At 39.8% G+C, this 24,909-nt stretch overlaps 1 protein-coding gene across 2 annotated transcripts in view; it reads left to right on the top strand.

Moving 5' to 3' along the window:
- The window catches only part of GRIK2 (glutamate ionotropic receptor kainate type subunit 2), a 568,360-nt gene that overhangs the window by 328,903 nt on the left and 214,548 nt on the right, over positions 1–24,909 (top strand). For both annotated transcript variants that reach the window (XM_024198431.1, XM_026652891.1), the window contains exon 10: positions 5,930–6,136. In XM_024198431.1, the coding sequence (XP_024054199.1) occupies positions 5,930–6,136 (207 nt within the window). The remainder of the gene's footprint in view (positions 1–5,929; positions 6,137–24,909) is intronic.

Here is a 24,909-nt window from a genome sequence, read left to right as displayed (position 1 = left end):
CATGGGTTAATCGGGCTCGCGCTAGCACTCTAAAAATACCCATGTAGACAGTGTGTTGAAGTTGCAGCTCAGGCTTTGAAGCTTAGGGAGGGGGGTAGACTTCCCAGTCTGAGCTCCAGCCTTTGTAGACATACCCTAAGAGACTCCACTGGGATAGAGTCAATGGATTGACATGGATGGGTGTCCTAAATAATTCATCCTTCATGCAGAATTGCAGGGTATATGTATGTGTGTGAAGCATATCAAGCTATGCATTCTACAGGCATTGAAAATGTTTGTTTTCTTCATTGTATCAGACCAACGTGTTGGATGCCGTGTTTGGCAATTGGACATTTTCCAAGCATTTTGAAATCTTTAAATGAAGCACAACTATGCTTACTGTGACCTCCTTGTCCATCCATATAAAAGAATATGTGCTCATGACTTGCCTTCAACAAATGGAGTAGTATTAAGCACTTCCCGGAAAGAATTCTTGTTTGAAATAGAGCGTATCTTTTAGAAAAAAACATCCAATCTTGATTTTAAAATTTGCCAGTGATGGAGAATCTACTTCACTCCATGGTCAATTATTCCAGTGGTTAATTACAATTTCTTTAAAATGTATGCCTTCTTTCCAGTCTGAATTTTTCTTCAACCTCCAGCCATTGAATTTTGTTATACCTTTGTCTGCTAGATTAAAGAGCCTATTATCAAATATTTGTTCTCTATGTAGAGACTTATAGACTGTGATCAAGTCACCCCATGACTTTCTCTTGGTTCAGCTAAATAGATAGACTCAAGGAACTCAATCACTATGAGGTAGATTTCCCAATTATTTAACCATCCTATGGCTCTTCTCTGAATCTTCTCCAATTTATCAGCATCCTTCTTGAATTGCAGACACCAGAATTGGACACAGTATTCCAACAGCACTTGCAGCAGTGTCAAATACAGAGGTAATATAACCTCTTTATTCCTACTTGAGATTCCCCTGTTTATGCCTCCAAGAATTGCAATAGCCCTTTTGGCCACAGAATCACAGTGGGAGCGCATGTTCAGCCATTTATCCCCATAACCCTCAAATCTATAATTAGATTTTACCAAGCCAGTACCGAATGTGAACTCCTGGATCGCTATACCAATCTTACCATGGAGTCACAGACCCCTTAGATGCTCCAGTCTATCTTGCTGCCAAAAGAACTGGACTTTGGGTTAAAAGATCACTTAGACCAGGGGTCGGCAACGTTCGGCACGCAGCTCGCGAGGGTAAGCACCCTAGCGGGCCGGGCCAGTTTATTTACCTGCTGACGCGGCAGGTTCGGCCGATCGCGGCCCCCACTTGCCGCGGTTCGCCTTCCCGGTCCAATGGGGGTGGCGGGAAGCGGCGCGGGCCGAGGGATGTGCTGGCCATGGCTTCCTGCCGCCCCCATTGGACCGGGATGGCGAACCGCGGCCAGTGGGGGCCGTGATCGGCTGAACCTGCCGCGTCAGCAGGTAAATAAACTGGCCCGGCCTGCTAGGGTGCTTACCCTGGCGAGCCGCGTGCCGAACGTTGCCGACCCCTGACTTAGACTAAAAATCATACCACATCAGGTTGCTCCCTGTCCCAAGAGACCAGTCACGTACCCTAAATCAATTGGTACCCTAGATCTTACACCAAAGAGCAATGCTGGTAGTCAATTCTATAGTAAACTAACTAAAGGTTTATTAGCTAAGAAAAGGAAGTGAGAGTTATTGAGAGGTTAAAGCACGTAAAATATATGTACAAGTGGATCACAGTCTATACTTCCAAATGGTACAGAGATGTAGTAATTTGTAGTAATCTGCCAGTTTTCCAAAAGTGTCTCAGGGCTGCCCAGAATAACTCTGGGGATCTCCGTATTCTCTGTCCTATTAAAATCCAAACAGTCCAGAGATGAAGGATCTTTCCTGGAATCCATTTTTATAGCTTCTTCTCACAGAAAACAAGCAGACAGTATCACTACCCAGGTGGGCTCTTTCTTTGGTGATGGAGAGTGAGGAATTCATTCAAAGTCTTTGACATCTGATCATCACACAGTTACCACTTGCTTGAAATTAGCACTTTTCTGTTTGAGTTCTTCCTTTGCATTCCACAAGGCTTCTTTCTGTTTGATGAGTTGTTTAGTTACAGGGGTATACACAATGTAAATGTTTGTTACTCCATTATAACAGAATACAGATACGTAAAAACAATGCATGTAACATCCCATTAGTTTTCATGAAGTTGAAATGCCAAATGCACTCTTATACATTTAATAATTACTTTGATCTATATTAATAAACAAGTGAATTGATCTGGGGCTTGGGTATGAGCTAGCACCTGGTCTGCCGGCATCACATCAAGAACTGATCCCTGTGGGATCCAATGAGTAACATATCAATTCATGATGATTCTCAGTATATAGTTACATTTTGAAACATGCCAGTTAGCCAATTTTTAATCAATTTAATGTGTTCCACATTAATTTTGTATCATTCTAGTTTTTTAATCAAAATGTGCAATACCAAGTTAAATGCCATACAGAAATCTAAGTATCATCAACACTAACACCTTGGTCAACCAGACTTATAATCTTATCAAGAAAGATATCAAATTAGTTTCACAGGATCTATTTTCCATAAATCTATGTTGATTGGTATTAATTATATTACTCTAATTTAATTCTTTATTACTCTAGTCCTGTATTAGCCACTCCATTATTTTACCTAGGATCAAGATCAGGTTGACAGGCCTATAATTCCTAGTCATCCCATTTATACTTTTAAAATATTGGCACAACATTAGCTTTCTTCTAGTCTTCTGAATCTTCCCCAGTGTTAGAAGAGTATCAGAGGGGTAGCCGTGTTAGTCTGGATCTGTAAAAAGCAACAGTGGGTCCTGTGGCACCTTTAAGACTAACAGATGTATTGGAGCATAAGCTTTCGTGTTAGAAGAGTTATTGAAAAGCAACATTAGATATCCAGCAAGCTCCTTTGGCCAAATCTTTAAAAACTCTTGGATGCAAATTGTTCTTTCCTTGCTGATTTTAAAATGTCTAAATTTAGTAGCTGCTGTTTGATATCCTCCTGTCTTACTACTGGAATGAGAAGTGCTTCATATTCATACAATATGACTAAATCATCTGTTTTTTCCCAAATGTAGAACAGATATATTAACTGAACTCTTCTGCCTTTTCTGCATGTACTGCTGAGCTTTTCCATACATGTATGAGATAATATTTTAAGAAATCAGTCAAGTAAAGAGGTTCCAGGCATTTCTGACCCTCCCAAAAGTACACAGCTTCCACAATTGAAGTGATCTGGTTATTAATTGCCATCAGCTTATCAAAGGCAAAGTATTTTTCTTTTTACCTAGAGAATCAATTTTCCAAGGCTACACATTCTTATATAGTTCTCTGAGCTAAAGTTGGAATGCTTTTATAACCACATAGTGCTCTGTGAACAGTGCACAATATTTTCTCAGACCAGAGGGTGCCAATTTATAGAGATGGTTGGGGAATGTTTTAAAAAAAATGTTTTTCATCAGAAAATGCCAGTTCATTGAAACTGAAACTTTTTTTTGTGAAAGACCATTTTTTGACACAATTTTTTTGAAAAAAGTTTTGAAATTGTCACGATGTTTGGTTATGAAGTAAAATATTCTCATTTTCTGCCTCAACTTTTTGTTTAGAAATATAAGCTACAAAAAAGAGAGAAAGAAATGGTCAAACTCAAAATGAAATCTTTCAAAATTATCAAAATGAAATCTTTTGACCCAACCAGAAATATTTTTCAGCTTTTCAGTTTATGAAAATTTTCAAGATTTTGACTTTAGTCCTGATTCGGGATGGACAACTTTTTTTTTGGATACTTCAAACTTTAATGGAACAGGAAAATTGTTTCCCACCCAGCTCTAGTAATTTATACATGCTTACAATTTTTTAGACATGAAAATGAAAAACATAAAATAATTCCAGTATCCTTTTTATTGAAATATTCAAGTCCCTTAAATTATTACATGCTTTTCAGTTTGCTTGGATTTTGCATAATATCATTGTCTTGCATTCCACACAGTTTATACAAAATTCCAGAAAAAGTTTGACTTTATAGTGACTCTCGAAAGACCATAATAGCCCTTACATTATAAAGCTTATATGAAATATCTCACTGAAGCTAATGGAGTTTTGGAACTTGGGAGGTAGAGTGCACATTGTTCTGTACTTAGTATGAAATGCAGTTTGCCTACTAAAACAAGCTATGAAAAAGAACCAGTGAGTATACACAGTGATCTGCTTTCCAGATTTAACAAATTCCAACATAACAATTAATATTTTTTAATTAAGAAATACAAAAACTCCTGAACCGCTTGCCAAATTTAATGTTAAAAACAAAAGTGCTGATCCCTACCAAAAAATCTAACTCATGAGTAGCTCTTACTAATGTGAGGAGCCAATAGAATGACCTGTGTGAGTACAGCTTTTGCCAGATCAGGCCCTAAATTTATTTCTTTAAGTAGAAATGTGTGAAATAGCATCATAATATGACAATTTGGAGAAAACAAATATTGATCTTTTTAATACACTAGATGACAAAAGAAACCCACCACAACAACATACATTCTGAACATGTTTTGTTCTAACTACAACAAACCACTGTCTCTCTCTCATACTCTTTTATCTGGGCTAAAATCATATGTGCAAAAATTTCAGCTTTATGCAAATTAAATGGATCAATTATGGGACTCCTCAAAAATGGGGTTTATAGTGAAAATGCTGACAGACTCTTATTAAACCTGCCAAGTGCCAGTAGAATGAGGTGTCTTTAACCCCAGTGAATGCTGATGCAGAGGTTTAGTACTGTATGAATTTTATAAAGTTACCCAGGAGAGTTATCTTATTATTCATTGAGTCTTGTGTCTGGTGCAGTAATTGCATCTGGTGCAATTTTTCTTGTCTTACTTTGTGGTTATTTTTTATTCTTGTATAAAATGGGGAAAGGTTCTAAAACAGGAGAAAAGCTTGAGCTCATGTATTTCACCTATTCTGTGTCAAAAGGAAACTGGAGGTTGGTAATAGAAAATTATTGGTGTGGTATTTGTTTTCCCTCCCAGCATTACATGTAATGAAAGCTACATTTATTCTGCATACAAAACATAATAAGAAGTTCAGCATAGTAACTAGGCATTAGTTTCCTACCAAATAAATTACTAATGATTTGCCAATTATTTTAAAGTGTTGACTGTCTTCTATATACCACTTAATGCAATAAACATCTACCTAAATCTTCAGTCACATCCTAACCTTATAATTAAATATCCGAGCTAAAGGTTTGAAGGAATTAAAATTCAGTATCCATGGACTTAATTTTTTTAAATTTATTTTTGTGTGTTAATGTTTTCATAGGCTTTCTGCAGTCTCCTAAATAGCAAAATATATAACTTGATGGAGCAGAGCAGAATATACTGTTACAGATTTGTGTTTTGAAAGGTTTTCTACATGCTTATTAAAAAAAATATATTGCAAAAGCAGTTAACATTCCCACTTATACAAAAAAATATAGCATGCAATACTTAGCACTGTTGATTGAAAATTCTGAATTAAAACTATTAGTTTTTCAATTGCCAAATAACCACATTGTTAGATTGCTTTCATTTTAAGCAGTTTACAGTATTCTACACAAGTAATACATTGGACATTAATAAGCAGAGAACACATTTCAGATTAGGTAGGGTGCAGCTGCATTGAAGATGTGGCTTCACTATTGACTCATGTTTTTTTTCACTTAAAAATGAGAGAGTTTTTGAGTAATCCAAGGTAAATTTTCCCTTGATAGAGGGGAGACAACAGGATTTTCTTTTTAAAGTTCACCTCTGTCTGTGTGTGGTAATATATTAACAACTTTATACAAATAGATACTGACTGAAGCTCCCTCTCTGTGTCTTCACTTACAGGAAGAGCCATATGTGATGTTCAAGAAGTCTGACAAACCTCTGTATGGGAATGATCGATTTGAGGGATATTGCATTGACCTCCTCAGGGAGCTAGCTACCATCCTTGGATTTACCTATGAAATTAGGCTGGTGGAGGATGGCAAATATGGAGCCCAGGATGATGCCAGTGGACAATGGAATGGAATGGTTCGCGAACTAATCGATCATGTAAGTTCCTTTTTGGAAGCTTGTCTGCTATCTTATTGAAATCTAAGTGAGAACAACATTTAACAAGATCCTGCAGGTTACTGATTGCTTTTTTTACATGGATAGATTGTGATAACAGTGTATGTTAATGTCAATGGTATGCTGAGCTTTTCTAGGCCAACAAGTCACTGTACTTTAAAAAAAATACCTTAAAGATGCTTCTTTCCAGTTTTTTAAATGTATCATTAAACATAGGCTATTTATTTTGCATCTCTGTTTTTGTCTTCCTAATGGAAAGAGCTTCATGCTTACATGAATCATTTCCAAATCTAAATGTAGAATAGATAGCATCCACAATGATTTCTTAGGAGCAATGTATTTCCCTTGTGAAAAGAAATATGATAGTCACTAACTTAATCATTCAGCAGCAATCAGCCCTTCTTTTCTGGCAGGGGATTTGATACTGTGTCCCAGAGGAATCCCTATATAACCTTTAAAATATGCAGTATTATCTCCCATTAACATACACTGAGCAGATCCCTGTCTTTTCTCCTTAAAACATCTGCTGTAAAGTCCAGACAGTAAGACAGAAATATCAATGCACACTGAAGCAGCAGGGTAATTCAATCTGAGTCAAAACAGATATCATTACTGGCAATTGTTTGTAATTGAATAAGTCAGGCATCCCTTTTCTCTGGCCTTTAAAACATACTTTCTCAGTTGGTGGTGCCAATTGAATTTGGTCTCTTGGAAATGGAGTTTAGTCTGTTTGCAAATTACGCAATTGTCTCTGGCTTCTTTGTGTTTGTTGATTTTGGTAAATTGCTCAATATCCAGACATCTGATCAAAGCCACTTGAAATAAACCGAATAAACCTGTGCATCAATTTGATTTAATACAACCAAAAGCCAGGAAGATTATTCTGTAGCTCCAGTCACACCTTTTCAGGCTGACACAGAAAAATGCATGGATCTTCTGAAGCAGTTTTTGACCGACTTGAGCCTATCCTGCCTCTGTTTGCCCAAAAATTTCACAAGCCAGTGAGAACATATGCCAAGATATTCAGATTTACTATAAGTATTACGTTAACACCCTTCTCTTAAGTTATAATGTAATCCTGTTTTGAAGAGAACTATGTTAATGCAAAGTAGGAACCTTTTATCTTGTGCCTGCAGCATCCACACAGGGGAGGAACAGTGCAGCATTTCAGTGCGCACTGCTATTCACACTCCCATAGTCCAAACTACAGGGCAGTGTAGACATGTCCTAAGACACGTCTGAAGAAATCCTGGCACTGAAATGAAAAGGTTAGAGCTGGGGCTGCTCCAGTCACTCCCTTCAGATGATATATCACAAACTCAATAACTGTTTTTACCCATGCGGCCTCAAGCTCATTCACTGGTTGGAACAATATCCCCCCTTCCCCCATGGAAAATTTTGACTTTTTGATCTCAGAGTTACAGAGCTTAAGGCCAGAAGGGACTACCAGATCATCCTGTATATACAGACCTTCTGTATATCCGGTAGGCCACCAATACCACCCAGAACCTGCACACTAAACCCAACAGTTGAAATTAGATCAAAGTATTACAGGCAGAGAATTGGAGGGACCGAGGTGCTCTGGTGCCCAAGAGCCCACAACGGCAGGGAAATGATTAAGTGAGAAATACCCAGATAATCCTGGCATATGCTGCACCCACATGCTGCAGAGGAAGATAAAAAGCTCCCAAGGCCTTAGCCAATCTGACCTGAGAGAATATTCCTTCGCAATCCCTCTTAAAATGATCAGTTAGACCCTGAACATGTGAGTAAGAACTAGACAGCCAAGCACCTGAGAGAAAGAATGCTCGGTGCCACCTCAGAGCACTGGCCCTCCCTGTGCAGTGTTCCATCTCTAGCCGTGGCCATCCCTGATGCTTCAGAAGAAGGAGATTAAAAAAAATAAAAATTAAAACCTTCCCAGAATATATTGGGTGAAAATAAAATCTGAGCGTGCAGGTAGCTGGCTGAAACCCTGAAGCCTGAGCTTTTAGGAACATAAGACATGAACTAGAAATGAACCTCCGGGCTGCTGAACCCTGCCCCTTACCATCACAGTTTCCTCAGTTGCTGAATCACCATATGCCTTATGGAAGATATAATGCAACTGGGAAACCTGACACATAGAGGAGAACAGGGGTATGAGGCACTGTCATGTGCCAGTCTCCTGCAGGAGGCCGTGGCACAACAGGTGCACCTGTGTTAGTTTTCCCTCAAACAGAATCCCCAATAACTCTAACTTAAGCTTTCTTATCGCAATAATATCTCTCGTCGGGGACGGTTTATTACAACATAGTCTAAATAGTCTATAACAAAAGTCCCCAAATAGACAATTTATTACCCGTTAAAATCACACAACATCTAGTCCCTTAACGTCCCACATGCTACACTCTGGCATCTTCCACCATGCCTGGGCTCTTTGTCAGTCATCTCTTGTCCTTTTAACAGAACAGCAACCCCACCCCTTCCAACTGGAGTGCAATCCGGCTTGTCCCAGCAGAGACTCCCATAGCCTCTCTGCTGGGAGTTCAGCAGGGGAGCCCCTCAGTCCTTTCCAGCCCTCTTGCTCCAGCTCTCCAGCATGGAGATATAAGGGGGTAAACCTGTCTGTTGCATCAGTCCTCTCCAGCTCTCAGCTTCACACTACAGCTTAGAAATCTGCAGGCAACTCCGTCTGGTTGTCCCTCACCTTCAGCCCTCTGCAGCCCTTCTTGCTCTGGTTCTCTGGCTTGGGGAGGTCTAGCTGCTTCAGCCTTACCCCAGGAACCACTTACACATTTCTTCAGGGACCTTCCACAGTCCCCCTGATCTCTGGCACCTCTCACCTGCCCTTTTCCTGACTGAGTCAGGCAGCTCTGATTTACCAGATCTCTCTCCCCTCTAAGGTCTGGGTGCCCTCTTTCACACACAGTTAGGAGGCAGATGATGAGTCACAGGTGCACTGGCCATGCTCCCTCATAAAGGGCCAGTGTCACCCAGTGACAGGCACCCAAACTGCAACTCCCATGATGCACCACATGTTTAGAGTGACACCCATAATGTGCTGAGTGATTTCCAGACATTCTGAGAATCCCCTCGGCGAAGGCACCTCACAGGCTAGGGATAATTTATAGGACATAGACCGTAACTTCATTAAATAAACAAGTATGTAAACAAATGAAGGAAACAAGTGAGGGTAATCTTTGCACTACAGAGTGGCTGAGGCTGCTTAGCCTGAGCACAAGCCAATCTTTGTCTTGGCTGGTAGACCCAGAGATCAAAATGGCTACCCAGCAACATGCACCATCCAGGCCAAGACATGTAGCTTGCGCCAGCCTATGCTCTACTCCTGTGGAAAGTGCTAGGGCTAGGAAAGACTCCAAACAGTCTCAATGGTGAGTCTTTTAGTCTCAGATACATATGAATACCATAATTCTGGGAAATACACATCTACCGTCCTAGCCCAGACAGCCCATAAATGTACCCTCCTGCAAAGACAGCATCTACCCAAACACTGCAACATAATGCAGGGGAATATGTGGAAACAAAAACATAATTCTAACTTGATTTGAACAGAAAATAAAATAAAATGATTAACCAACATAACACCACCATCATACTGTACATCAGAGATCAGCAACCTTTGGCCCGCAGCCCGCCAGGGTAAGCACCCTGGCAGGCCGGGCCAGTTTGTTTTCCTGCCGCATCCACAGGTTCGGATGATTGTGGCTCCCACAGGCCACGGTTCGCTGCTCCAGGCCAATGGGGGCTGCAGGAAGCGGCGGCCAGCACATCCCTCTGCCCGCGTTGTCCGTTGTTTTATTTCCCCAAATATCTAATCTAAATCTCCCTTGCTGCAGGTATCCCCTCCCCAGATTTGACAGGAAACCACATTTCAGTCATAACTTCAGCTTATATTCATAACTTTACACAGAATGTTGCTACATACATTTCATCATGATATTATTGACCAGTGAGTTATTAGTTTTCAAATGTCACCTCACAAGGCATATTTTGTACAAAAATTATTACAATAGCGTGTACGGTGTGAATACAAGGGTGCATTTAATCAATATATCACTCCCCCAACTTCACAGCAAACTACTGCTAACTACTTTTTGAGTATGGTCTTTCAACCAGTTTTGCACCCACTTTATAGTAATTTAATCTAGACTACGTTTCTCTAGTTTGCTTATGAGAATGTCGTGTGGTACTATGTCTAAAATCTTACTAAAATCAAGACATATCATGTCTTCAGATTTCCCCCATCCAGTATCCCTGTTAAAGAAAGAAATTAGGTTGCTTTGACATGATTTGCTCTTGACAAATCCATGTTGGCTATTACTTATTGCTCTGTTATCTTCTAGATGCTTCCACATTGATTTCTTAATAATATGTCCCAGTATCTTTCCAGTATTAGGCTGACCTGGGTCGTCTTTGTTCCCCTTTGTAAAGATAAGATACTATGATTGCCCTTTTCCAGTCCTCTGGGATCTTGTCTGTACTCCATGAGTTCTTAAAGATACTCACTAATGGTTTCAACGTTGCTGCAACCAGATCCTTAAATATCCTAGGATGAATTTCATCAGGTCCTGCTGACTTCAATACATTAAACTTATCTAAATATTCCATAAACCATGATGTAAAAGAGATTTTAAAATCCATCTCTACTAACAAATCTACTGTTCTTCTCTTGACTTGTCTTTCTCTATGTAAACTCCCATCTCCAAATTTTTTTGGCTGTCTCATTGTCAGCTTCAGCTTAATATGACCAAAACATAGCTCATTAGCTTTCATCTACATTCTCCATTCCTCCATTTCCTACCTCTGATGACAAAACCAACATTTCCCTATCACTCATATCCATAACATAGGAGTAATCTTAGACATCTTCCTGTCTTCTTTGCCCTCTTCCTTCATGTATGGACTGTGTTTAAATCTTGCTACTTGTTCCACATCGCTAAAAATCAGGGTTTTTTTGCCACTCCCTACTTATCTAAGAGACTCTTGTCTCTTATCACATTACATTCACTTTCAGTCTTGATAGTCCCATTTGTCCATATCCTCCATAACTATACATGTTTTTTCCACATGGTGCACCTATCCTGAATTGATTCAAAAGATCACCGCTATAGCGGGTTGGAAAATGAGTGGTTTTGTTTGTCTTGTGCCCTCCCCCTCCTCCCGTGGAAAATGTCAGTAAAAGTCAGTGACATTTTCAACAGAAACTTTCAACTTCTTGTGGAAAAATAAAAAACATGAAAACTTAACAATTTTCAGACAAAACATGAAAAAATTGTAGGTTTTTTTTGTTTTTGTTTCCGGATGAACATTTTTAAACAATTGAGGAAAGCGGACACTTCCCATAATTTTTTTTTCAAATCCTAATTTTCCATCAAAGGAAAGTTTTATCAGAAAATTTTCAACCAGCCTTAGTCATTGGTACTGATTGTGGGACGGAAATTCTGTTTCACCACAACTTTTGAAGATTTGAAATTTGTTTTAATTCTGCATTAAAACAAAACCCAAACCTTTCAAACATTTTCATAAGTTCTGATTATCTCTATTCATCACTACCCTCTCCTCAGATAAACTTTCATAAACACTCATTTGTACCCTGACGGCTGCAAGAAATTAGCCAGTAATGATACACACACTTTGACATTTATCTCTATTTATGTAAACAAAAAAATCCTTATATCACCATGCTTGCACTCAGAAACTGCATACTGTAATTGATATCAATCCTATCCTTCCTGTCTTAGCTCCTAAATCACAGCATAGCTGAAATCAGGATATATGCTCTCCTGGGGAGGGAATGTCTCATCTACTGTAAAGTCTAACACCATTTTAGGCACTGTAAAATAATATCTGAATCCATCTTTTTAGCACTTTGATAGTCTTTAAAAAAAATGAAGTTAGGTCAAAGTTTCTGTCATTGGAACCTTATTTGCACCTGCAAAATAAACATGCTTGTTTAGAGAAATTAGACCCTTCATTTATTTGTGCAAACTGACATTTGTGTGATCAAAGTAGTATTGACTTTATTCGGGTACCTGATTTGTTCACACGCACTTATTTGCATCCATAAACACAGAGCAGTTCTATTGTTGCAATTTAGTTGACAGTATCTTAAAATTTTGCCTTTAAAATCTAATTTTAAAAAATCCTGCAGTCATGGAACACTTAATTTTGCAGTACTATGCAGAATACAATTAAAAAAGTCTTTGCATTTTAAGGCTTTTCTTTCCTTTAATGTATAAATTGCAGAAAACTCTTATGCAGGAAAACATGGCCACTAGTAGAACAAAGATAAAAACTGATCCTTTTTATTAAAATCAATTTTCTATGAAATCCAGCAAATGATTGTTAAAATAAAACAAAGAAAATTAGAAGCAATTTTTAAAAAAACGATAGGCGTGCAAACTGGATAAAATAGTATGTAATTGATATAAGTAATATTTATCTGTAGCATAGATATTCACCCAGTTTGCCTCAGATTTTCAAAATCGTGTTGAAACGGATTCCATATGAAGGGAAGATGTTCCTGTGGCACTTGATCATCATCCTAAAACAAGAATATATCCACTTGTATGTGATTAACCTCCTTGCACGCCCAAATATTTATTGAGAAAACTCAAGACTATGGAGCTAGGACAGTGTTTGCAACTCTTGTGATATTTTTGCACATGATGTGATTTTGACAGGGGTAGAGCCCATCTGGCAATGACATGCGAAGCTTCAGTCCTGCCTGGGGGAAATCCCCTTTGACCCACCTGCCCCACTTGCCAGCCTCCTGGGGGTAGAGCAGCCAATCACAGCTGCTGCAGGAAACAGGCTACGCTCTTTCTCCCCTCGCTTCAGCAGCCCAATGTGATTCTCACAGAAGGGGAGAGGGAAGGAAGGAGCAGAAAGAGCCCAGCAGCTCAGTGCAGCTCTGCTCCCTGCTTCCCCTTTTCCCTCTGGTGAGCAATGGGAGGGCTCCTCTGATCCTCCCTCCTTCTTTGCTGCACTGGCCTGAGAGGGAGCTGCTTGAAAGAGGGAGAAGGGGAAACTGTTTCAATCTCCCTAGGCCTTGGAGAGGTGTGTGAAGAACCCCAGGAGGAGCAGAGCTGGGATTGGGGTGGCTGAAGTGATGTGGGGACAGAATTGATCTGGGGGTGGGAGGAGACTGGAGAGGGCAAAATAATGGGGGGGGGCAGATGTGGGGCAATGGGACAGGCAAAACTGATGCGGGGTGGGATGGGAAATCAGTTGTAGGGCCAGAACTGATGCAGGGACCGGGGGAGATGGGATTGATTTGGAAGTTGAGGAGGCAGAATGAATTGCTGGGCTGGATACAGGCAGATGTTGGAGTGAGAGCTCCTGAAGTGGGGGCCAAAATCACATTTCCCAATACATTTGGGAGAATGAACAATACTAATTCTCTCTCACTCTCTCTCGCACACACACACGGGATGGGCTGGGGCAGTTAAAAACCACAAACTAAGTGTTGGGGTTTTTTTTTAAATCTCTTGATTTGGAGGATCTGACTCATGGTTTGGTTTTTTTGACCTGTGGGGTTGGCAATACCTGTAATGTCAATCATGGCTCATACTTCAAAAGTGAGGTTAGCTATATACAGCTTCTAATTGTAGAAAGCAAACAGTGCTGTAACCTTACAATACCAGGGCAGCTGCCAGTTGCCACTTATGCAGTTGCGAAAGGTCATTTCTGACATGAGCCACCTTTGCATTCACTATTCTCACTTGAACAATGAACTCGGTAATAATTACAAATATGCCTCAGAAGGAACAAAAAATTTTCATCTGAACCCTGTACTTACATACAGATATATTTTAGAAACAGAGTTTGGTGTCTTTCATCTAGACTCAGTGCACCAAAGTCATCCCAGGTGTAATTGTGTTGACTTAACTGGTCTTATTCCAGGGAGGAAGGTTGTCTGTATGTATGAGGTGTATGTTCTTCAAATGAATGTGCTTATTATTTTTATGGTCTAGTGAGTACTATGTTATTTAGAACTGAGAGGAAAACATTGCAGTGCATGTCTTTCCCATGGTGGTCAATAATAAGACTGACTCACTTTTAATTTTCCAACTGTTTCCCCATTACATTTCATTTGCTATATACACCAGCCAGTTACTCAGTCATTCCCAATCCTGTTGTATTTCACTTGCTACCATCTTCATTCAGTGCTTATCACAATTTCTTGCTATCAGTTAAATATTCAGTTCCTCTCTCTTTCTCATTAAAGGATAATAAGAGACATCTGAGCACTGACCCTTACTGTCCCAGCTGGACCTAGCTTCTTTCACACCTGTTTTTTCCTTTTCCTAACTATTTCTTTTCTTTATTCGTCTCTATATCCTATGTATGATATCTTTATATCTCTTAATGTAGTCAGGTGCCTATCATGGGAAACTGTACTTTGAAAAACCCTCAGATTCCTTATAAATTAAAAAATGTAAAAAATAGAGTAGATTGCAGCACACATGTTCCCAGTATCATTCTTATCTTTAAATTCCCAGATAGTCTGAGATTGTTTAAGAAAAGCTTCTCTTGCTAAAACTCTGCATTGTTCATTCAATTAGATTTCATTATGCATATACTATATTCTTTTAAGTGGTTTCACATGATAGGGTCAATTGTGTTCGAGACTATGAATGATTAAACTATTCAATCTTTTTGTTTCCTAGATCAGCCTTAGCTCATTTCTTTCTTTCCACTTTAGGTGGTGGGAGTCAGTACGTAATCGAATCATAAGCTTTCCCTGACATGTTTGATCACAATTACCGCTACTAAACATCATTTATATTCAGTTTCCCCATGTAAATGAGAAAAAAATAATACCTACCCACGTTTTGTAAAGAGCCTTGAGATCCCTTGATGAAAAGCAGCACATCGCTGCTAAGTAATATTATTTACCATTTACTTATTATATCTTGCCACTACAAAGCACTTCCTTGACCCAAAGAGCTTACAATTTAAGAAAGAGAAAGATGGGAAAAGACAAGAAAAAACAGGTAAGGATGTGTGTGTGGATATTATTGGTTAGGAGATGATGAAGGGAAGGCTTCTTGATATAAATCAGCTGGACCTTGAATTTGATATGGGATGAGGAACAGGAACAAGATTCGAGGAGGAATGTGTGTGTGTGTGTGTGTGTGTGTGTGTGTGTGTGTGTGTGTGCGTGTTGAGGCAGTAATGTGATAAGGTCAATTAAAAAGGAAGATTCCTTTAGCAGCTGCATTTTTGGAGGCTGAAAGGGGGAAATTTAGGGTAACCCAGGTGAGAGCTTTATTCAAGGTGTAGCAGAAGTGAGGAAAGGATGGATTTTAGTGATAAAAATGTAGCACATGTGAGAGATTGGATATGGGGAGATAAAAAGCTCAGGCTTTGAGAGACTGAGTTCAGCATGGTGACAGAACAAATTGAAAAGCATTTGGAGGTGCAAGACTGGACAGAGGGGGAAGATAGGGAGTAATTTGGGAATCATCTGCATACTGGTCAAAAAAAAAAAAAAAAAAACTATAGGAGTAATGAGGTCACCACCAGCATATATAAAGAGAGGGGCACACAAGATGTTCTGCAGTCAAGACATACTGAAACAGTGTTTGCCAAGATAGACAGAGACCCCAGGTGAACACAGTGTCACAGAAGTCAAGAGAGGAGAGAAAATAGCAGAGAAGAGCATGATCAGTGGTGCTGAAGCCATTGATCTTTCTAAATCACAAATCAAGAATAAAAAGAATGGAGAAGAGTCCCTTTGAATCTAAGATAACCAACAATCTGATATTCATGAAGGGAGGGCAAGGGGGCACACAGGTATGAAAGTGATTCATTAGCCCCCTGTAGATAGTGAACATGAGATGGTCCAGATAAGACTTATGTCTCAACAACTGAACTTAGTTTCCATTCAATACATAATTAAGTCCCTACTTGAATCACGGGATGATCTTCATGTACTTGCAACTGAGTTGCGAACAAGACATGGAAAATCGTGGAAAAGTAAGAATGGACCTTTATTAATAGTGGTAATTTGGAACAGCCAGAGTAGACCTATTTGTTTAAGAAAACTTTACTGGAATGATATAAACACTCAAGTATTATGTTATACCTGCTAATTTTTTTTGGTAGCCAGACATTTTGCTACAGCTATATTCATTTTTTTTAAAAGTGACCAGTACACTATAAAATTCAGACGACTAAAAGTCTTAACACAACTGCTGTAGAAATCAAGTTTAGTCACTTTATCTTTTCACATTTTACAGGCACTGAATGTTAGTGCATACTCAAAATGTGTGAAAAATTATGGACAGTGAAAAGTAAGCTAATTAAAATAAGAATTGCAGTGGAAACCTAATATTGCGGGGTCTGCAATTTTCACAATGTTGTGAATGAAGTAGGGCCTTATACATAATATATTTTACTCCGAGGAGTCTAAACAATGTACAAAAACTGGATTTGATTTGTCGAGTGACTGGATCTGAAGGTTATTTAAAATTCAGACTTAATCCAGTATAAAATTGGATTGGATCTAGACTGTTACATGATCAAAATTTCAACCATTCTAGAGGACAATGCCACGTTTATCACAGTACTGTATTTCAATGCATTTGGAAGTTGATATTTCCAAGGATGACAGTCAAGTAGTCACATACTATGTAGGTAAGTTGTGGTTGCCACTTTTACTTGTAATTCCTGTAGACATTAGGGTCTGGTAAAATACCCACACATTTCTATTATGAATTTTATTTTATTTTTTATTGTTTTGACATTTTAGCTTCTATTTTAACTACTCCTTTGCATTTGTAGTACTAGAAATGCACAGTTGGAGTTCTCTTCACTTGTAGGTATGCTTTCTCTATACTTTCAATATTGCATTTTGTCTGTTTCAGTATTTTTTTTTTATTTTCTCACCCTTGTTTGCAATCGTTTGCAAGCATCATACAGTTTTTAATTTTGCTTCTTCCTGATTTATCTGTTTAGCTTCCATTTGAAGGCCATCTGTTCAAACTGCATTTTTATTTCTTGGTATACATTTATTTACCCTGTAGATTAACCACTCCTGTTTTATGCCAGAATCATTTCTCTTTACTTAAAGTAATTTCAATTAATCATCCTCAATTGTTTAAGCTTCTTTGGCATCTCTCCAGCAGTAGCCTTTTGGAAGACCTAGCCACTGATCCATTCTATTTAATATATAATAATATTATGTCCACTTGATCAAGTTTTTCTAATTATCCTCACAGTCATTTTTTCTAAATCAGACACAGGCACCTACCGTTCCGTAACTGTTAGTATCTATGATACATTTTCTATTTGTGTTTACTGTCTCAAATATTCCCAGAGTTTTCCAATTATTATTATGTTGGCATGCTTTTTTCATCCCATTGATATAGCATTCTATTTCTGTGTGAATTCTGTCTTGGCAGGTCCATAGGATAATTTATTATGATAATTTGTAATATGCCAGAAAAAGATCACTGTGCATTTTATACTTTTCAGTCTAATTGGTAATTCACGAAGCCTGAGCTTCAAATACTCTGACCTTTCATTTCCAGTGTCATTTGTCCCAACTTGAATGAGCACAGCAGGCTCCTGTCTGGTACCCCAGTAACCTTATTTCTTTTGTTTTTTGCACCTCCTTTTTTGCTTCTGGCAAATTGGCTACATTCTTATTCTCTGGCCTCTTTCTAGAAAACATCCTACTGTACATTTGAATGTTGCAATAGAGTCCCCTCTATTATAATATGTTGCTAATTCCCTAACAACTTTTCTCTTCATTTTTTCTTTAGTGCATTGAGCAGCCTGTTCTTCCACATCACTGCTGTCAACTACAGCTATGTTCCCACAGAGCATAGATAACAGAGTTATCTGTTTCATATTTTTAATAGAGTCTGAACATTGGCTATATGTGTCTGTATGTATTTGTCCTTCACTGTTGTATTGCTCTACTTTTTGCCTAGTCATACTGATGATTAAACTGCTTCACTTCTAATCTGACTGAACTGTTCTGTTTACACATTATTTAATAACAAATAATAATAAAGTATAAATTAATAGGGACATGGCTGTAATTGAGAGCAACCACGTGAAGGAACCTGCTCTCATTCCACTAAGGGTAAAAGAAGATAAGTTGTTGAGGAGTTGATGACACAGTATTGGAGGATTGTATAACAAGATTTGGACATATTGCAGATGGTTTTGCAGGCAAGGTGCATATTACTTTTTAGGAACGGTCTGCTTTTCATGCTGATTCCTAAGGTGCCCAAGGTAAAATATTCAGAAGTGCCAAAAGTCCTATTTTCAAAAGCATCTAAGATCCATTTACTTTCTAAGCGACTTAAACATGTTGAAAATTGTACCCTCTCTTTTTCCAAATTGTAATGAGAAAAAATGTTTAAGTGGAACAGTTCATTCTATTTTGAAGTGGAGCAGATTGGTCAGTATGAATAGGTATGAACCAGATCTTTTGTGATGGACACGCCAGATTTACACAACCACTTGAATGCTCACCAAGCTACTTCTTGACAGAAGTCAAATGGGAACTTCCAGGTAGGACATACATGCACAACTTCACTCAGGAAGAGGTGGTGTTATGTACAGACTGGCACACCCAAGCTTAGGACATGTTAATCATAGCAGGAGAATGCCTTAAATTATTTCAGGCTGACACAAGAAAACCCCCTAGTTTCTAGAAGAAGACTTTCCAGACTCAAAATCATGGACTAGAAGCAATATAGTTGAGCATACCAGAAGTACATAGTAATTCAGTATACGGCATGGGAGAAACACATGTATAAAGTCACAATCAGATGGTAAATCAGATGCGTGCTACTGATCTCAAGTAAAGAACAGGCTACAAATAAGGAATTCTCAACCGAAGGGCAGCCAGATATAATCACTGTTCCCCAAAGTGCGAAGAACTCAAGCACAATCTAAACTTAATGAAACAAGTTCAGTCAACCCCCCAGTACACTGTAGAAAACAACACTGCAAGCATTTTTCCTCATAACAGTAAATATTAATACCACATCTTGTGACCAGATCTTCTCTACATTTTTGTCATGAAGCTGGATGAAAAAATTATGAATGTATCTGAGGGTGGGGGAATTCAACCTGAACTGCAGCACCTCCCACCCCATCTTTGCTGCCCCTGGAGATAGGGGCCAAGGATGTAGCTTGGAGAGTCTAGTTCTTAACAGATGCTTTGAGATCTGTGGGATTTCTCTGCTGGTCTCAGGATACCCAGAGATTTGGAGAGTAGTGTCCCAATTTGCTCTTTTTTGGAAGATGCTATTCCGACAGTATGATTTGTAGGAAAGGCCATAAGTTATGAGTTTCTTGCTCCTTGCAGAGCGGCCAGAGATGACTTGCCCTTAGCTTTCCCATATTCAGTCTTCACTAAGAAAACTTTCTCCACAGATCTTTTTTTTCTGGTGCCTACTTCTTTCCAGTAGTGTATTTAACTCTTCTTCACACCTCTTTATTCTCCTTTCCTCATTTTCTTGGTCTCCTTCTCTTTGGTTGTGGACAAAAATGTCCAATAAGTAGATCATCTGTTGACAGTATCATGGAAACAAACATACTCTTTGAAAGCAGCAAGGGTGTTGCTTAAAAGCACTGGACTTATTTTAAAGTATAGGGCAAAATCCTTGCTCTGTTGAAGACAATAGCAAAACTCCCATTGACTTCAGTGGGGCCAGAATTTTGCCCATACAGATTTCTGTATGGAAACTAGTATTTTCTTTTCTACCTCTTGTCTAGGAGAGCTTTTCCTGCCCATATCCAGAGCTGGCACCTGTATTTACTAAGAGTTGCCTTTCATTGCTGTTCGTGAGCAGCCTTAGGATATTTAAATGTAGCAAGTTTTGAAATAGATAGAGAATATTTAACAAATATTATCCAACAGGAAGTTATTGACAAAGGAATATTATCAATGGACCAATGGTAGACATACAACACCTGCCTGACCATTCATGTCTGGATCCAGGGATGGGGAGCCTGCACAGAGATGTATGTGTGAGGTTCTTCCTCCCTCTTGTGCACCTGCGTGGGTACGTGGGCTGGGCCACTTTCTGGCTCATGAAAATACTAGAGCTCTGAAAAGAATAAAGGTAGAAAATCACTTGAAGAATTAAATTTCATATTTAAATGTCTGCCCACGGGGGTATGTGGAAATTAAGGCTGCCTGATAAGAAAGTTAATTCCCACTTGGATTTAAATCCAATGTTATGTAAACTCTTGTGCATAAATTTTGCTTCTATTTCTTCTGGTTCAGAAAAGGTTGGGCATGAGAGATAGCTCAATTGATAGAAATTAAATTACCTGGAGAAAATTGGTGAAACGGCTTCTCCATTCATATGTGCATTTTTCCTCTGAAGAAGTGATTTGTAATTCTACCTTTTCATGTTAAAGCTCCCGCAAGATACTTCCAGAATTCCATTTTTGAGAGTTTATTATTTCTCCAATCATTCAGTCCATTTCCACAAAATCTATACTTTGTGTCCTTTAACACTGCTGAACTCAAAATAAAGATTGGTTGAACTGGAAAAGATTAAAGCTGATAGTTACTCTATTTCCCACTCTCCAAGAAAAACAAAAAAACCAGCCCTTTACCTCCCCCCCCCCTTATATCCAAAACCAATATTTCTACAGTGTAACCACAGGATTGGGAGCCAAGAATTCTTAAATTCTAATCCCACCTTTTAAATTAACTCCCTCAATGACCCTAGACATAGTCACTACTTAATCTACCTGTGTCAGTTTCCTCCTCTATGAAATGGGGATAGTGGAATTTGCAAGATGTTATGCAGATTTATTAGTCAATGCGTATGAAGCACCTTTAAATAGGACCAAAAAGCTTCATGTAAATAAATATTGTTTTTTACACTTTTCAACTGTCATGCATGATTTGATCACTGCTCGTGTCAAAGTAAACATTGCTGGTCGAAGAATCCAAAGCCCTCTCTCCAACACCACCTGCGTAACCACGCATTTACCTCCACAATTCGATGGTCCCTAGCTGGGCCTTTTCCTTCAACAGGGAGGATGGACAAGAACACAACTTGCACCTCAAACTCCTTTATCCTTCTTCCCAGAGCCAAGTTGTCTCCAGTGACGTGCTCAAGGTCATTCTTGGCAGTATCATTGGTGCCCACGTGGAGAAGTAGGAAGGGGTAGCAGTCCAAAGGCTTGATCAGTCTCGGCAGACACTCAGTCACATCCTGAATTCTAGCTCCAGGCAAGCAGCACACTTCTCGAGTTTCCCGGTCTGGACGGCACATGGATGACTCCATCCCCCTTAGGAGGGAGTCTCTGACTACCACCACCCATCTACTCCTCAGGAGAGTGGTGGTCATGGAACCCCCATCCCTAGGACAATGCATCCCATGCTTTCCAGTTGATGGGGTCTCCTTCTGATCCCTTCCCTCTGATAACTCTTCCGAACCATTCTCCACTGTAATACCTGTGCAGAGAGCCTGAAAATGGTTTCTTACCTGTATCTGCATAGAACAGTTTGACAGCAGATTTCACAGATACTTGATGACAGTAGAGTACTGGTGAGATGCTCAGACTCTTCTGCCCATTCCCCAAAAGCTTTACCCCTTCTGCCCTGTCCCAATCCTATCTGTTCCCTGCCCCTGACTTCTTGTGCTAGTCCCAGTCTCCAAATCAGAAGCTTCACATCTCAGTCCCAATCTCCTTCACAGCAAGTCTAGTCTCATTCCTGTGGGCTCCTAGTCACGGTCTCCCTTTGCCACTCCTAGTTTCACTCTCCATTCTCAGCTCTCCATCATACCCCCAAGTTTTTTGTCCTCCTTGCCCAGCCAGTCCTTCTCCTCTGCCTTCCCAGCTCCTGATCTAATCTGTCTTTCTCTCCCACCCTGGCCTCCAACCACACAAACACCCCCATGTAACCTGTCCCCACTGACTCTATCCAAATCTGTTTCCCAGTCTACTAGTCTGATCTCAGTGTCTCTCCTTCCTGCCCAGCTCCTTTCCCTAATCTCTTTGTACAACCAGTCCCAGTGTCCTCTGCAAGCTCCAGCTCCTCATCTTCCCCTCCCCCAGCGCCACTGGTTCTCAGCCCCAGTTTAATTGCCCAGTTTGCCCTAGTCTCCTATTCCTCCCGCCCGAGTCCTAATCCAATCTCCATCTCCCCCACACCTTCTGACTCACAGTCCCCACCCCAGGTCCTAGTCCCAGTCTGCTTCCCTGGACAGTCTATCTTTCTCCCCAGACCCAGTCCTATCTTCCCCACTTCCATTCCCAGTTTCTTTCTCCTCCCTCCCCCTGCCAGCCTTCAGTCCCAATTTCTGCCCCATCCATGTCCCATTCTACATCCACTGCCCACCCCCAGCATATGTCCTCTCCGCATTTGAATCAGGCATTTCCCAGGCATGTCCCCACTGCATTCTCCTCCACCATGTCTGGGTCAAGCAGGAAGTTATTGAGGGAACAGGACAGACCAGCTCCCTGATTCATTTTGTTTGCCTGGACCCAGACCCAGCATGGCCCAGAGCAACACAGAGATGCAATTGCAAGGAAAGTTATGCTCAGCCCTGGGTTGAGGCATACTCAGTTCTGGCAAAATGTTTGGGGAATTTATCTACAAAAATCTAAGTACTCTCTACTGAGCATGTGTGAACTGCAGATTTTCAAAGGCTTGTATCTTGGCCAAATTTGGGATTGTCATGGGTATGGAAAAAGGCACATCCTTGACACAAGCTCTCAAGTCCGTGCTGTAAAACATGGGGACGCAAGAGCTTCTCAAAGAAAAGGTCACCAGAAATTTTTAACATAGTTAAAAAAATCCCTCTATTTTTCCCTTAGCCTCATTCTCACATGTCTGAACCATTTTGGCTGAAATTAAATATATATAACAGCCTAAGGCAGACACCTCAGGAATTGTGACAGCAGAGTGGTTGGACACTAACTTCATTTCTGACGACCTGGTTAGGATGATGAGCTTGATTCACATTTCTTCTGTAGCTCTGCACACTTGCATAAAAGGGTTGCAGAGCAGCCACATGAGTCCCCAGGGGATTGTCTTCAGTCTTCGGTCCAGAGAGTGCACCACATCCATCCTTTTCTGTATCTCAGTCCAGGAGGCAATCTGAAGGCAGAAGAGGGAGAGGTCAAAAGAATTCATATGGCCTCACTATTCATTGCTGCAATGGTCTATAAGGGGCTATTATATCAGGGCCCACAAGTTCAGACAGTCCTCATGGGTGTTCTGGCAAGCATTGGAGCCTGGCACCTGTGCAGTGATGAATTTTGCCCTGTGCACGTTGTAGAACTCAGCATATTCACACTTCCAGTCTTCATGTATTATTCTGGCCTTATTTGTTCTATTTTTGCTGTTATCTGTAAGTAATCAGCTTTTGATTCCTTTGCGTGTTCCAAATGCAAAACAATCAGTAAACAAACTAGTTTAGGCTTGCATCATAGTTGGTACAATCTAAGAGACAGTACTGGTAATCTTATTCCACTAGTGAAAGCCCAGTTTTTGCTATATGTGCATGCAAAATAGAAATAAAATTACAGGGCTGCAATTCATTTTTGTACAGAAACCAGTATAGAAAATTATGGAAGGAAATGACTTATAGTTCCTGTTCACAGAAATGCATGACCTGCATTCCCTTTTCTTTAATGCATTGAAGTTCAGCTAAATTATGGTAGATTTAGAGCATAAGCAGTTGTAAAAGATATACTGTTGCACGCTAAGCATAACAAATCCATATAGAATTCCTGTAAATTATTGCTGTCTCTTTGAGCCATACGAAGAAGATGAGATATCGAAGTGAGGAGGAACAGTTGAATAGTGAAACACACTTGTATGCAAAATGTACATTTATGCCTATTTGTAATATATTTTCATGTTTTTACAGTGATGGGTGGGAGGCATACCCATTTAATAACCAAAAGGAAAGAATACCCCTAGTACTCTAATAGTTTGTTTTTCCAGAAAGGAAATTGCTTTGCTGTATACATTGAAACTCATTCCCTCATATCTCACATAGGCCTGAGCAGTGGTGGACAGAAAATGGTTAGTCTGTAGCCATGACCACCACACCACAAACACTGAAGGCAAATGCTGTAGGCACTCCAACTATTAGAGCCTGATTGAGGTGTCTATCAGCCCAAATTCTGGTCAGTTCTAGGTGTAGAGGAAACATTCTGGTACAAATCCCAACCTGGATTCTTAGTGTCTAGGGCTATAGCTTCCCCTGTCAGGCCCATCCCTGTTCAATATACCTCTTCTCCCAAGTGTGACTCTCCCGCAGGATCACAGATGCTACCATTCTCGCCTGCCTTCCAAAATAGCTTCTGTAACTTAGTTCTACCCCCAAAGTAATTAGATTGGTCAAAGAGGAGGGACTTCTCTGTCTGTCGGAGTGTCAGTCTCTGATTTTCCCAAAAGTTGCCTCAGCTTGGCCCCTGCTGGAGAGAGAGAGAGAGAGAGAGAGAAATGGCCTTTTCTGTGTTCTTTACAATATTTTATTTGGACAGCATGATTTTTTGCCTTTTTCCAAATAACCAACTGATTGATGTGGCTTTTTAATTCTCAAGATGAACTTTAATTTTATGGCCATAATATACTCCTAGATTCTGAGCTTGCAGGCTGAGCTGCATAGGCATTCTGTAGTGTGGCTCAGTTTTGGAATAGCCCATTGGTATGTGTTGTGCAGCTCCTTTGGTACCTGATCCACAGGATGTGTGTCTGTTGCCATCACCAATTACAGAAGTTGGTTCTTTACCTTGAGCTG

This window comes from Terrapene carolina, unplaced genomic scaffold (assembly GCF_002925995.2).
Source record: "Terrapene carolina triunguis isolate 2854851 unplaced genomic scaffold, T_m_triunguis-2.0 Scaffold42, whole genome shotgun sequence".
Taxonomy (NCBI): domain Eukaryota; kingdom Metazoa; phylum Chordata; order Testudines; family Emydidae; genus Terrapene; species Terrapene triunguis.
The sequence above is the reverse complement of the archived record's forward strand: the minus strand, read 5'-3'. Positions and strand labels throughout refer to the sequence as shown.